The sequence below is a fragment of the Capra hircus genome, chromosome 28, assembly GCF_001704415.2.
Source record: "Capra hircus breed San Clemente chromosome 28, ASM170441v1, whole genome shotgun sequence".
NCBI lineage: Eukaryota > Metazoa > Chordata > Mammalia > Artiodactyla > Bovidae > Capra > Capra hircus.
Window position 1 is genome coordinate 31,728,852 of NC_030835.1, and position 12,380 is coordinate 31,741,231.

Consider the following 12,380-nt stretch of genomic DNA (forward strand, 5'->3'; position numbering starts at 1 on the left):
CAGGGCTTCTTGGGATGTTGCTCATAGTAGGGTCTCACAGGACATTACCTGGAGTAAGAGGAAGGGTCCATGGGTTGCTCTAAGGGTTACAATAGTTTTACTGGGCTGAGTCAGTGAAGGAAGAACTGCATTTCCTGGATTGTGTGAACACTCACTGGGTGAGCTGGGGTCTTAGAAGAGGACAAACCACTGGGGATCATTCTAGGTTACAGGAAGTCATGGGGATCTGGGTCACAGGGACTTCTAAGGTCTTCAAGCAAGGTGTGGAAATTGTAATGTTCTTTGATATAATGTTGAGGTGTCTTGTGTGGTGCATGGATGAGGCAGGAGATCAATTATCAATTATCAGGAGGTCTTCAAAGTTGGGAGGGGAGTGCTGGGAATGGGCTTCAGGCAAACATGCGGCCACAAGATGCATCAGCCATCCATGGGACATCCCCCACCCCACCCCAGCTGAGGGGCCTGGACTTTCCTGAGCAAGATTTTATCGTCTCGTCCCAACCTACCCATCCCCAACCAGACCCACAGAAGGTCATAGTCCATCAGAGGGGAAGATAAATTTAATTTAGAAATAAGCTCTGGACAGCCTTTTGATCAGAAGGTAGCCTCAGGGCCCACCAACAGAGAGAAAAGCCATCCTGAGTGGGTAAGGCCCCCAAGGGGAAGGGGACAGCATGGGAGCCAGTGCAGGGAGGGTCATGAAACCAATCCTGTGCTCAGCAGGTACTGGCAGAGCCTGTGGAGAGAATGCGGGGTCAGGTCCTCACAAACTCCATATACACATCCTCAGCCTCAGGCATCCCCAAGGCTGACTGGTTCAGGACAGTCCTGCCTTACACACAGCACAACATGTATTAATCCTCAAATTATACGGCTCTACTGCCTGAGTGCCAGGAAGGCTCTCAAAGAAGTCCATCTCACCTGGAGTGAGGAGTGGAACAGCTTTCTCAGGTAAGGAGCTGCGAAAGGAACATATCAGATTAGCATCCTCGAACTTTCTGTCCTTTTCCCCCACCAAGATTCCTGGTACCAATTTAAACAGGTTTCTCTGACAGAGGCCCCCTCAGGGTTGATTATCTGTGAATAGCAAATTCTACTGCAAACCCAGGGACAACCAGGACTCTGTCCTCCTTTCCCAAATTGTAGGACATTATGCCCAAATTGCTCTGCTCAGCTCAGAGGACACACAGTAGGGCCTGTCTCACCCGTGCTTCTGCTTGTTCTTGCATTTGCATTTGCCACCTGTGAAGGAAGACACAGCCAGTGCAAAGAGCCTGGAAAGCCTGGGCCACCCTCCTCCCACTCGCTCCCCGCCTCCACCTGACCCTGCTAGTCCCACTGCTCACTCAGGGCGAACAAGATTCCAGCGATGCACATGAGGCCCGCACAGATCATCCCGCCCAGCTGCAGGCCTTCCCAGTCTAGAGGAATGGAAAGAGGGCTGGCATCAGCCTGGCTCCACCCCACTCATTCAACAGATAGTTATGCGCACCTGCTTATACAGACACACTTATATTCCAGGCAACAAGCAGGACAAACTTATAAATACGTCATGTCATATCTGGTGGGAACAAGTACTAGGAAGAAAAATCAAGCAGAAATGCACAGAAAAAGAAGAGACTTTGAAGAATGATCAAAGAAGGCTTTGCTGAAAGGTGGCATTTGAGCTGAGACCCAAGGAAGATGAGGGTGTGTGGGGGACAGTGGCAGGCAGAAGGAGAGGAGACCTCCTTGCGGGGGTTGTAGGGCAGCAAGGAGTTGGTCCTGGGGAAGGCAAAAGAAGAGGGAGTGAATGGAAGAAAGGAGATCAGCCAGCTGCCTCCAGCCACTTTCCCAGGAGTCTTCCTAAATATTCTGCAGGCCCCTTACCTCCTTGCTGGACGGAAATTCTCCCAAAGACAACGTTACATGTTGGCCTGTCGTTCTTTTGATCCACCATGCTGATTCTTTAATTCCCAGTCTCATCCTCATTCTGCCCCTCCTTGCCCACTCCCTCAAGCCTCCCTCTGTCTACACTGGGCTCCACATTACCCCTTACCAACTCTAGCAAAGGGGTCTAGCATAGGCAAGAGTAGGGGTCAGGGGCAAGGGATATCAGCTCTTACCATAGTAGAAGGGACTGTCTTTATCTGTAGGAAAGGAAGAAAAAAACATTAACAACCAGAACCAGGAGGCAAGATGTGGGGTCTTAGAGAGAAAACGCAGGGGCAGGACCAGCAAAGCAGTTTAGGGTCTCACTCACCAATCACGTCATTGGCTTCCAAGACAGGCAGTCCTGGGTGAGAGAAGCAGAGGGACTGTGTGTTAATTCATGATACTGGTCTCAAAATGAATCAGCAGGCAGGACACCAGCCCAGAGGCAAAAGATCAAGCAGCCTTGCTTGGGGCACCAGAGCGGAGGGTGGGGGGGACCCTGAGGTCACTGGTTCCCCTCCTCATACCTTCCCCAACCCAAACAGACCTAGGATTTTGTCTCCTATTTTCTGGCCTTTGTGCCCCGCTCCCCCATCCCAGCCCTTCCTGCTATTTCTCAGGCTTCTTGTTATTCTTTCTTATACTCAAAATGGGATGGTGTGTTGGTATCTTTACCCTCTCCTGAAAAGCTTCCTACCCAGATCCTGGCTAACGGTCTGCCTCCTAAAGAAGTAGGGAACACTAGTCTCTTTTTGCCAACAGGTGATTGCAGTTTCCCAAAGTTCCATGATTCAGGATAGTATTGGGAACGTCTACCTTACTGTGATCAGGTCGGCCAAAAAGTTCGTTTGGGTTATAAGATCTACGGAAAACTTGAACAAACCTTTTGGCCAACTCAATACTTCCTTTATGTTTATCTTTAAGTTAGCAGTCTAAATGAAAACCCATTTATTCAACATCAGGCACCCTTTATGAGACACTCTCCTGGTTTTCACAGCCTTGGTAGGTGGGTGAGTGGCAGCAGGGTCGCCTCTAGGAGGACTCACCAGCCAACAGGAGGAGAAGGGCCCGGGTCACCCCGTCCATGACACAGCGGCACGCAGATCCGGTCTGCAGGAGAAGAGAGCAGGCTGGGGTCAAACAGCCCAGACCAGCTCCACGCTCATGGAGGCCAGTGGCACAAATCTCAAGGCTTCTTGTGGGGTGGACACGAGAAAGTTACTAATTTCTGTGTCCTTGTCTAGAGTTAATAATAGTAATACCGCTAATACTTAGAGCGATGCCTGCACATATTGGGTGGCCCAAGGAATTTGTTCAGGTTTTTCTGTATCACCTAATGGAAAAACTCAAACAAACTTTCTGGCCAACCCATATGAGGTTTTGTTAAAATCTGGTAATAAGATGTCTGACACACCTTCAGGAGGAGGGCTACTGCTCTAACTCAGGCTTTGGTGCCTGCCTTCCTGACCCCCAGCTCAAAGGACTTGTATTGTTTCCAAAGATCTGGGCCTGGGGCACTACCAGGCTGAAGTCCGAGACAGCCTCCAGCTAGGACATGCCCGGACTTCCCAGAGAGTGCAGTGGTAAAGGGCCCTCCTGCCAGTGCAGAAGATGCGGATTTGATCCCCTGGTTGGGAAGATCTCCTGGAGAAGGAAATGGCAACCCACTCCAGTATTCTTGCCTGGGAAATCCCATGGACAGAGGAACCTGGCAGGCTACCGCCCATGTGGTCGCAAAGAGTGAGACATAACTGAGTGTGCACACACATGGCATGCCCAGAACTCCTCTGAGTGAGCAGTGGGACCGGGGAAGTGGAAGAGTTGGGGGCAGATGCTGGGTGCAGGCAAATGCCTCCCACCCCAGCCCCGGCCAAGGACCATGCTCCAGGTAGCCTCAAATTCCACTCTATTAGCGGAAAAGTGCCTGGTGGCTGGGACATGGCCCCTTCTTTCTCCTTAGGGTGGGAACTATTTCTGTCTTCATTTATTAGTCCCTAGGGTGGCTGTGTCCTTGAGATAAGACGCTCCCAGCTTTCTGCCTATTATTAGCCTCAGGCAGGCATAGGGATTGTCAGTGTTCCAAATTGCAACCCCAGTTATTATGTGTTGGGCCCAGCTAGCCGGAGAATTCCTCTCAGCACTTAATAGCTGTGTGACTCAGCTAGGTTACTTAACCTGTCTGTGCTTCAGTGCCCTGTAAAAATGAGGATAATTATAAGAACCTCCTAAAGTTGTGTTTGAATTGAATGAGTTACTATATGTTGAGCCTAAGAATAGTGCCAAGCACATAATAAGTACTGAAACATGTTACAGTAAGTAAATACACAAGTACATGGATCCTTTTGCAGTAGGAAGTCAGGACTATTAATCTGTTCCTTCAGAATATGGGGGTCTTTTGGCTTTGAGCAATTTGTAAACCGGGCCCTCATTGGCCTCTGTTTCTCCCTGCCCCTTCTATCACCCTGGAACTCCTGGATCACAAGGGGCGCAACTCCCCATTATTCTTTAGCCAAAGACTGCTTCCTGTTTCCTCCAGCCCCCAGTTCACCTTCCGCATGATGGTGCTCAAAGGGCACGCAGCTTCCAGTCCTCCAAACCCCCAAACACATCTGTTACTGGGAATACCTATGCAGGTACCATACCCTTCCTCAGACTGGTACTCCAGATCACCCCTCCACCTCCACCCTTCTGCCTAGGAGTCCTGAAGTCCTAGCAGAAACCTGCTCACCTGAGAGCCTTCTCCTGAGCTCACCTGATAGCCGTCTGGGTGCAGAGAGCTGGTCTGAGGAGGCTTCTAGGGCTGAGTCCAGCCCAGGTGGGTTCCGGTTTTTTAAGCCCGCGGCCCCGCCTGCCCAGGGCAACAATACTATCAGGCAGAAGGAACTGGTCAGATTCCTTGAGAATCTGGAAGGATTCCTGCAGCTCCCTCTCCCCAGTGTGCTCTTAAAGGAGACTGCCACACCTGGCGGACAGCGGAGTGAGAGACCCAGGCCCGCTCAGAGTCTAAGGCAATGGTGGGGAGCGGGCTGGGCCCCAGACCCTTCTCATGAAGAGAAGGTGAGCTTTCTGCTTCTTTAGCTCACCTGGACCCTAAAAGAGAGGTCCAGAAAGGTGCTGGAGGGAACCAGGATGTTTCTGGGTACTTATACCAAAAGTAGGGGTTCCAGGACTTCTGTAGGGGAGTGTCCCAGAAACTTGGTGTCAACGAAGAGTCAGGGTCTGGCCTTGAGGCTCCATTTGCTCAGTGGGCTCATTGCTTTTCCTTGGACTGGTTTCATTGAGGCGAAGAAATGGGGCTGATGGGCACCCCTTAAGATGGCCCACCCTCTGACCAGCCCTGACAACCACTTAGGTGCGGGTGGAGGGGGACAGAAGCTGGAATCAGAACCACCCCCCCAGGTCCTCAGTTCCTGCCTACTGCCTGGGGGCAGGGGTGTAAGATAGGGTGGTGGGGCCAGGTCGGGGGCAGGAGGAGGACCACCAGCCCCAAGATGAGGAGTGGGCCACCTCCCTCTGTGGACCCCATCCCTGGCCAAATTCTCTTCCTGTCCCTCACCCCCCACATGCCTTCTACCTATGCTCTTGACCTTGGATGACTCCAGGCCTGTCTATTATCCTGTCTCCCCTCCCTAATTCCTCTCTCTTCACCCTCTTCTCCAATGCATGGTGACCAACTGAAACAGGACTGTTGCCTCCCTATTCCCTCCCAATGCCCAGTCATGGATACTGATAGATTTTGATTGAATTGTTGAGTCATTGAGGACAGGAAGCCATCAGTGGATCACAGTGTTAAGGGTCAGAGGGCAGGACAAAGCCCTGAAAGACAGGGGTGGGAAGGATTCAGAGAGGACCTTCCTAGTGCAAACATGTGGCACCTCCTCATGAAAACCTTCCATGGTGCTTCCTATTCTTGATTCAGTTTGTACAGAGTTTATATCAGGGCCTCTGGGGCCAGAAAGAGCTGGCCCCAGCTTGCCAGTAGCTCACTGAGTGATCTCAATCAGCGCCTTCATTCCAAGCCTTCCCTCTCCTCTAAACTGCAGTAACAACAGGACTTACCTGAGGTTTGGGGTGGAGCTGTTGCAGGGGCGAGGGGCTGACCCATGGCTGGTCCTCAATTTGTATTTGTGGAATGAATGCCTCCCAGGCCCCATGTAAGGAGAGTCTGTGAAACTCAAGATTCAGAAAAACCATTAACAGTGCATACCTTGAAGTCAACCCCAGGCTTTGTTAGTTACTTGCTATATGCACTTGAACAATTTACCTCTTCCAGCCTCTTTGCTCATCCATGAAGTGGGAACTATGACTGAGCTGACTCTGAGTATATGCTGTGATGATGACATCTGATTATGCTGCTCAGTTCACAGGAGCTATCTGTGTAACTGGGAATGGCCTTTGTATACACACAGTGAGCCCTGCAGCATGAGAGAAACTGTGCTCCAGAGAAGATAAAAGTCTTGCTCAAGGTCACATTGTATGCCATGGTAGCAGAGTGGAAACTCAGCTCAAGTTTTCCCACTCCGCATGTGAGAAATAAACAGCAAGAAAGCAAGTATTTGTAGGAAGAGGACTGTTTAAGTCCCTAGTGCTTGGATAGATCTCTAGGAAGTATGAAAACGACCTCAGATCCACTTCTCCAGAAGGTTCTAGCACTTTTACTCCATTCTGAAGCTGCTGCCCACTTGAGGGATCCTCCATTCCCATCCATATCACCATGAGATATTATCACCTTTAACAGGTAGAAGGAAAACTTCACCTGTGTCAGGTGTTATTGCCACTGGTTGAAGGTAGAGGACAGGTTGAGCCCAGGACAGAACCAGGGAGAAGGAGCCCAGCTACCTGTGTGTAACTTCTGTGAGCACACCGTGAGTTACCACCTCATCTCCCCCTTTTGCCAGAGTTCGGTGTAGATGCATTAAGGCTGAGTGTTGCTTCTGTCCCCTCCGAGAGGCCCCAAAGGCTGGCCACACACTCAGTGGAGGGCAACAATGCTTTCCACACTGGAAGCAGCATAAATCAGTTCCCAAGCTAATGAATTTAGTTTCTTAGATATACTAAACTCAGTGTTTATAAGTGATCATGAAGGTGCATGTAGAAAACTTTACAAGCTTTGAATATTATTAAGAATTGTCTCGGGGCACTTTCCTGGTGGTCCACTGGCTAAGATTCCAAGCTCCCAATGAGAGGGGCCCAGGTTCAATCCTGAGAACTAAGATCTCCCAGTTTAGTTCAGTTCAGTCGCTCAGTCATGTCCGACTCTTTGCTACCCCATGAATTGCAGCACACCAGGCCTCTCCATCACCAACGCCCGGAGTGCACTCAAACGTCCATCGAGTCAGTGATGCCATCCAGCCATCTCATCCTCTGTCGCCCCCTTCTCCTCCTGCCCCCAATCCTTCCCAGCATCAGAGTCTTTTCCAATGAGTCAACTCTTCACATGAGGTGGCCAAAGAATTGGAGTTTCAGCTTTAGCATCATTCCTTCCAAAGAAATCCCAGGACCGATCTCCTTTAGAATGGACTGGTTGGATCTCCTTGCAGTTCAAGGGACTCTCAAAAGTATTCTCCAACACCACAGTTCAAAAGCATCAATTCTTTGGCGCTCAACTTTCTTCACAGTCCAACTCTCACATCCATACATGACCAACTGGAAAAACCATAGCCGTGACTAGACGGACCTTTGTTGGCAAAGTAATGTCTCTGCTTTTCAATATGCTATCTAGGTTGGTCATAACTTTTCTTCCAAGGAGTAAGCGTCTTTTAATTTCATGGCTGCAGTCACCATCTGCTGTGATTTTGGAGTCCCCAAAAATAAAGTCTGACACTGTTTCCATTGTTTCCCCATCTATTTCCCATGAAGTGATGGGACCAGATGCCATGATCTTCGTTTTCTGAATGTTGAGCTTTAAGGCAGCTTTCTCACTCTCCTCTTTCACTTTCATCAAGAGGCTTTTTAGCTCCTCTTCACTTTCTGCCATAAGGGTGGTGTCATCTGCATATCTGAGGTTATTGATATTTCTCCCAGCAATCTTGATTCCAGCTTGTGCTTCTTCCAGCCTGGCATTTCTCATGATGTACTCTGCATAGAAGTTAAATAAGCAGGGTGACAATATACAGCCTTGACGTACTCCTTTTCCTATTTGGAACCAGTCTGTTTTTCCATGTCCAGTTCTAACTGTTGCTTCCTGACCTGCATACAGATTTCTCAAGAGGCAGGTCAGGTGGTCTGGTATTCCCATCTCTTTCAGAATTTTCTACAGTTTCTTGTGATCCACACAGTCAAAGGCTTTGTTGTAGTCAATAAAACAGAAATAGATGTTTTTCTGGAACTCTCTTGCTTTTTCCATGATCCAGCAGATGTTGGCAATTTGATTTCTGGTTTGCTGCCTTTTCTAAAACCAGCTTGAACATCTGGAAGTTCACGGTTCACGTATTGCTGAAGCCTGGCTTGGAGAATTTTGAGCATTACTTTACTAGCGTGTGAGATGAGTGCAACTGTGCGGTAGTTTGAGCATTCTTTGGCATTGCCTTTCTTTGGGATTGGAAAGAAAATGGACCTTTCCCAGTCCTGTGCCCGGGTCCAAACAAATGAGACACTTTTTTTTTTTTTTTTGTGCATGAGGTTTGGGAGAAATTTGGAAAAGATCTCCCAAACCTCATGCACAAAAAAAAAAAAAAAAGATGTCTCATTTGTTTGGAGTATTTAGGATGAACAATTGCTCTCAAGATGTGATTCCTGAGGGGCTGGACTGGCAGTAAAGGCTGTTTTCAGGAAGTCATTTTCAAGATCTGGCCACTTGCCCAGCTTCTTGGGCATGCATTCCTTATCAGAATTTCTGGAACCATCCATTTGGGCCTGATTTCTTATCTACCAGATGGGGAGCTTGGTGAGAGGAACTGAGACCTACAGGGAAATCAAACCTCTGATGATGAAAGGTTCAGAGGAGTGGGTGATGGAGAACCAGCCTCAGTCAGATGGATGCAGATGAGAGCCTAGAGGTATCAAAAGAGAGAATGCAGCAAGATCCAGCTCTGAACTCTCCCTTCCCCTTTAGGACTTCAGTGCTGCAAATGATACAAAGGACCTTGTGTGGAACAAGGGAAGTCTGTTGCCAAGAGTGGCCACCTGAAAATCAGCACTCACGCCAGGACTCTCTCTTCTGCTCATGTTAATCACTGCTAAAGCTCTTCATACTCCCAAACTATACTTTTCCCCTTCCCAAAGCATTACCAGTTACTCTGTGGAGAACATAGATGCATCCTGAAAGTCATTAATTTTTCTGAAGAAAGATACTAAAACAGGAATTAGCTAAGGTTGGCCAGAGATAAAAGGGAAGTGGCTAGCACTTATTATGCCTGGCACAGAGTGGAAGTGTTTTTTTTCCTGCCTTCGAAGATAGACTGAATGTCACAGGCGTCAGTAGAAAGCTGAGATTGTCTATTTTGATGAATCTGGTAGAGGAGAGAAAAGACCTCATTCATGAGAGAACAAGGATAAAGGAAATCTCTGAAGCTTCTAGTTGTCAGAAATACTGAACTCCCACCTGGACCCCTTCTGTGCTGTCTCCCTCAGGAGCCCCCCTGTTCTTATTCCTGTCTCTTTCGCATCTGGGTATGTATTTAACTTCATTGGCTGGACTGGCAGTGAAGGCTGTTTTCATGTGAAGTCCAGTTCACATGTTCAGCAGGTCCCTTTCTGTGTGCTCAGGGTGCTGGGCTCCTCGCTCACAGACCTGGGTCTCACTTTCTTTGAGGACCGTGTGGATGAAGGAAGCCTGACTTCGCCCACCTGCCCACCAGTGCGAGAGCAGGAGGTGAATGGGTGTAAGACAAAGAGGTGAATGAGTGCAGGGAAGGCCATTTGAAGGGTAGCGGCAGTTTGAGGGCTTTTTCCTGGATCTCAGTCTAGGCTGACTCCTGCGCATTTGGGAGGCGGCAGGATGGGCCCGTCACGTTGCGCGATCTAAGAGCCTTCCAGACTAGGGGATACTGAAACGATGTGGGGGAGTGTCTCAAGAATGGGGATATGAAGTTCTCTGCGACAGTCAGTGACTGCCTGGCTCTCTTCGGCCAACTCCGGCCAAAAAGACTTCATTGACTTTTAGGATGTCCTTCCAAGAAGCCATCCGTGCCCACTACTATACCTCGTGCAGGGGGCCGAGAAACAGCCATTCAGAGCACGACTGTGATGACTTCCAGCCAATCGGCACCAAGGAAAGGGAGATGAGGCGGGGCCTTGGGCAAAGCCGCTTGTGAGGCGCAGGCGCGGGCCCAGGCCGTGTGGGCAGGGCTTTTCTGGCGTGGAAGCGGTCCCGCTCATCCCCGTGCGGATCGGCCCTACTTGGGTTCTCGCGAGTGTCTGTCAAGCAGCCGTCCTATTACGCGTGCGCAGTTTTCCTTCCTCTGCGTCAGCCAGTAACGGTCCGGGTTCTGGTTGTTTCTGGAGCCTTTGTTCACCGGTTTATCCGTTCCTGCCGCCGAGATGGCCGTAGTCTTTCGGACCTGGGTCCTTAGAGGCTGTGAGGGATAGCTGAGGTGAAGGGACAGAGCATCGGATGAGCTCAGGAGGCCAGGGAGGAGGGGGACGAGCCGTGGAGGCTAACCGCAGGGAGTGAGGCCAGAAAGCCGGCAGTAGACCTTGGGAGGGAGGGCTTCAAGCAGGGGAGAGACATTGTTAGATTTGCATTTGAGAAGGCTCTTGATGAAAACCTGTGCGAGAGGAGAGAAGCGCAAGGGTTCCCAAAACAGATACCGGGAGATGTCATTTCTCACCGACCCTTCATTCAGCTTCTGTTAGAGCTCCCCCAGGGGTCTCTTGTCCAACTGCTGCTCGTGTCTCTCAACCATACTCCTGAGCCCTCGACCTCGTTATTGAAGTACCTCCTGGACACACCGCCCAGTCAACCACTTGTGAAATAAACCTTTCCATTGTGTCACCTCCCCCATAGCCAACCCTGTCTCATTTCAGAATTCCCTAAAAAGTCACTCCTTTATCCACCTGGTCCCACAGGCCACCACTGAGCACATCATAATGGGAATTATCTATTGACGGGTGTCATCCCCCTCAGATGATGACCTTCTTAAGGGTAAGGGGACTAGCACCCCTCACTCTGGGTATATCCACAGTGGCAGCCTTGGTGAGTGCTTGCTACCTGGCAGGCTACTTTCCACCACTTTCCCCATGTTAATTCATGTCATCATCGCAACCTTTCCAGAGAAGGCTCTCACCTTGTTTCAGGATGAGGGAACTAGGTGAAAAGAGATTAAGAGAAGCATGCTGGGAAGCTGCTGTATAACACAGGGACCTCAGCGCGCTAACCTAGAGGGGTGGGATGGAGTCGGGTGGGAGAGAGGTTCATGGGGGAGGGGATGTATGTATACCTATGGCTGATTGAAGTTGGCAGAAGCCAACACAATATTATAAAGCAATTATTTTCTAGTTAAAAATGAAGTTAAAAAAAAAAAGAAGCATCCAACCTCACAACTGGAAATGACAGCTCCAGAACCAGTTCTTTTAACCACCACTCTCCATGTTAAACTGCATGTGATTTTATTTTGAATGTGATTTAAAAACAGCTTTGATTTCACATACCAAACAATTCTTCCATTTAAACTGTACAATTTCAGTGTTTTTTAGATTGTGTATTGGAGATATATTATGTGTGTGTGTGAGTGTGTGTATTTCTCTTTGGTGTGCATGCATATGTGAATTTTAGGCTGATGCCTGTTTAGATATTTTGTGTCCATAAACGTGTATTTTCACTAACATGCCAATTGTGGGAAAGTTGGTATTACTGTATCTGTACTGGGCTTCCCAGGTGTCACTCGTGGTAAAGAGTCCGCCTGCCAATACAGGAGATGTGGGTTAGATCCCTGGGTTGGGAAATCCCCTGGAGGAGGGCATGGCAACCACTCCAGTATTCTTGCCTGGAGAATCCCATGGACAGAGTCTGCCAAGCTATAGTCCATAGGGTCGCAAAGAGTTTCAGACATGACTGAAGCAACTTAGCATGCATGTACATGCATGTACTATGTGTACTGTGCTTTTTTTTTAAATTGAAGTATGTACTTATTTATGTATTTATTTTTGGCCTCACCACACAGCATGTGGGATCTTAGTTACCCAACCAAGGATTGATCCAGTGTCCCTTGCATTGGAAGGGTAGTCTTAACCACACTGGATAACCAGGGAAGTCCCTACGATTTTTTTAAATTTAATGCTATAATTTGATCTTAAATCTTTCAAAGTATTTTCATTCTAATATAATTACTTGATATGTATTCACTGATTCAATGTCTGTCTTGAATTTTACTACTGTTCTGGCACTTTTTCCAGGAACTGAGGGTGCCAACTGGGTAATGCAAAGCTTCTGCCTTGAACAGCTGACATGATGAGGATGAGTAGGAAAGAGAAAAAAAGTGGTATAATATTTCAAGTATTGACTGACATTGATGAGTATAGTGAAG

The 12,380-nt window shown here is 48.7% G+C and overlaps 1 protein-coding gene across 2 annotated transcripts; it reads right to left on the minus strand.

Annotated features, from left to right (window-relative positions):
- FXYD4 (FXYD domain containing ion transport regulator 4) lies at positions 540–4,747 on the minus strand. 2 transcript variants are annotated; one of them, XM_013975553.2, is made up of 8 exons: positions 4,667–4,747; positions 2,961–3,024; positions 2,243–2,275; positions 2,106–2,129; positions 1,347–1,421; positions 1,206–1,242; positions 922–959; positions 540–736 (listed from the first exon to the last, which is right to left on the minus strand). In XM_013975553.2, exons 2-8 carry the CDS (start codon positions 2,998–3,000, stop codon positions 717–719), a joined length of 267 nt encoding a protein of 88 aa, XP_013831007.1. In that variant the 5' UTR covers positions 3,001–3,024; positions 4,667–4,747; the 3' UTR covers positions 540–716. The 2 variants fall into 2 exon arrangements, with proteins under 2 accessions (XP_013831007.1, XP_005699095.1); XM_005699038.3 differs by having other exon boundaries at positions 4,643–4,747.

Bases quoted from the DNA above. Each gene is read 5' to 3' on its own strand.
- FXYD4 (XM_013975553.2), bottom strand. From the start codon at position 3,000: ATGGACGGGGTGACCCGGGCCCTTCTCCTCCTGTTGGCTG. The intron at 1,243-1,346 runs GTGAGCAGTGGG...CTTCCTTCACAG, and splicing joins TGGAATCTTGTTCGCCCTGA to GTGGCAAATGCAAATGCAAG. The intron at 960-1,205 runs GTGAGACAGGCC...TTCCTTTCGCAG, and splicing joins AAGAACAAGCAGAAGCACGG to CTCCTTACCTGAGAAAGCTG.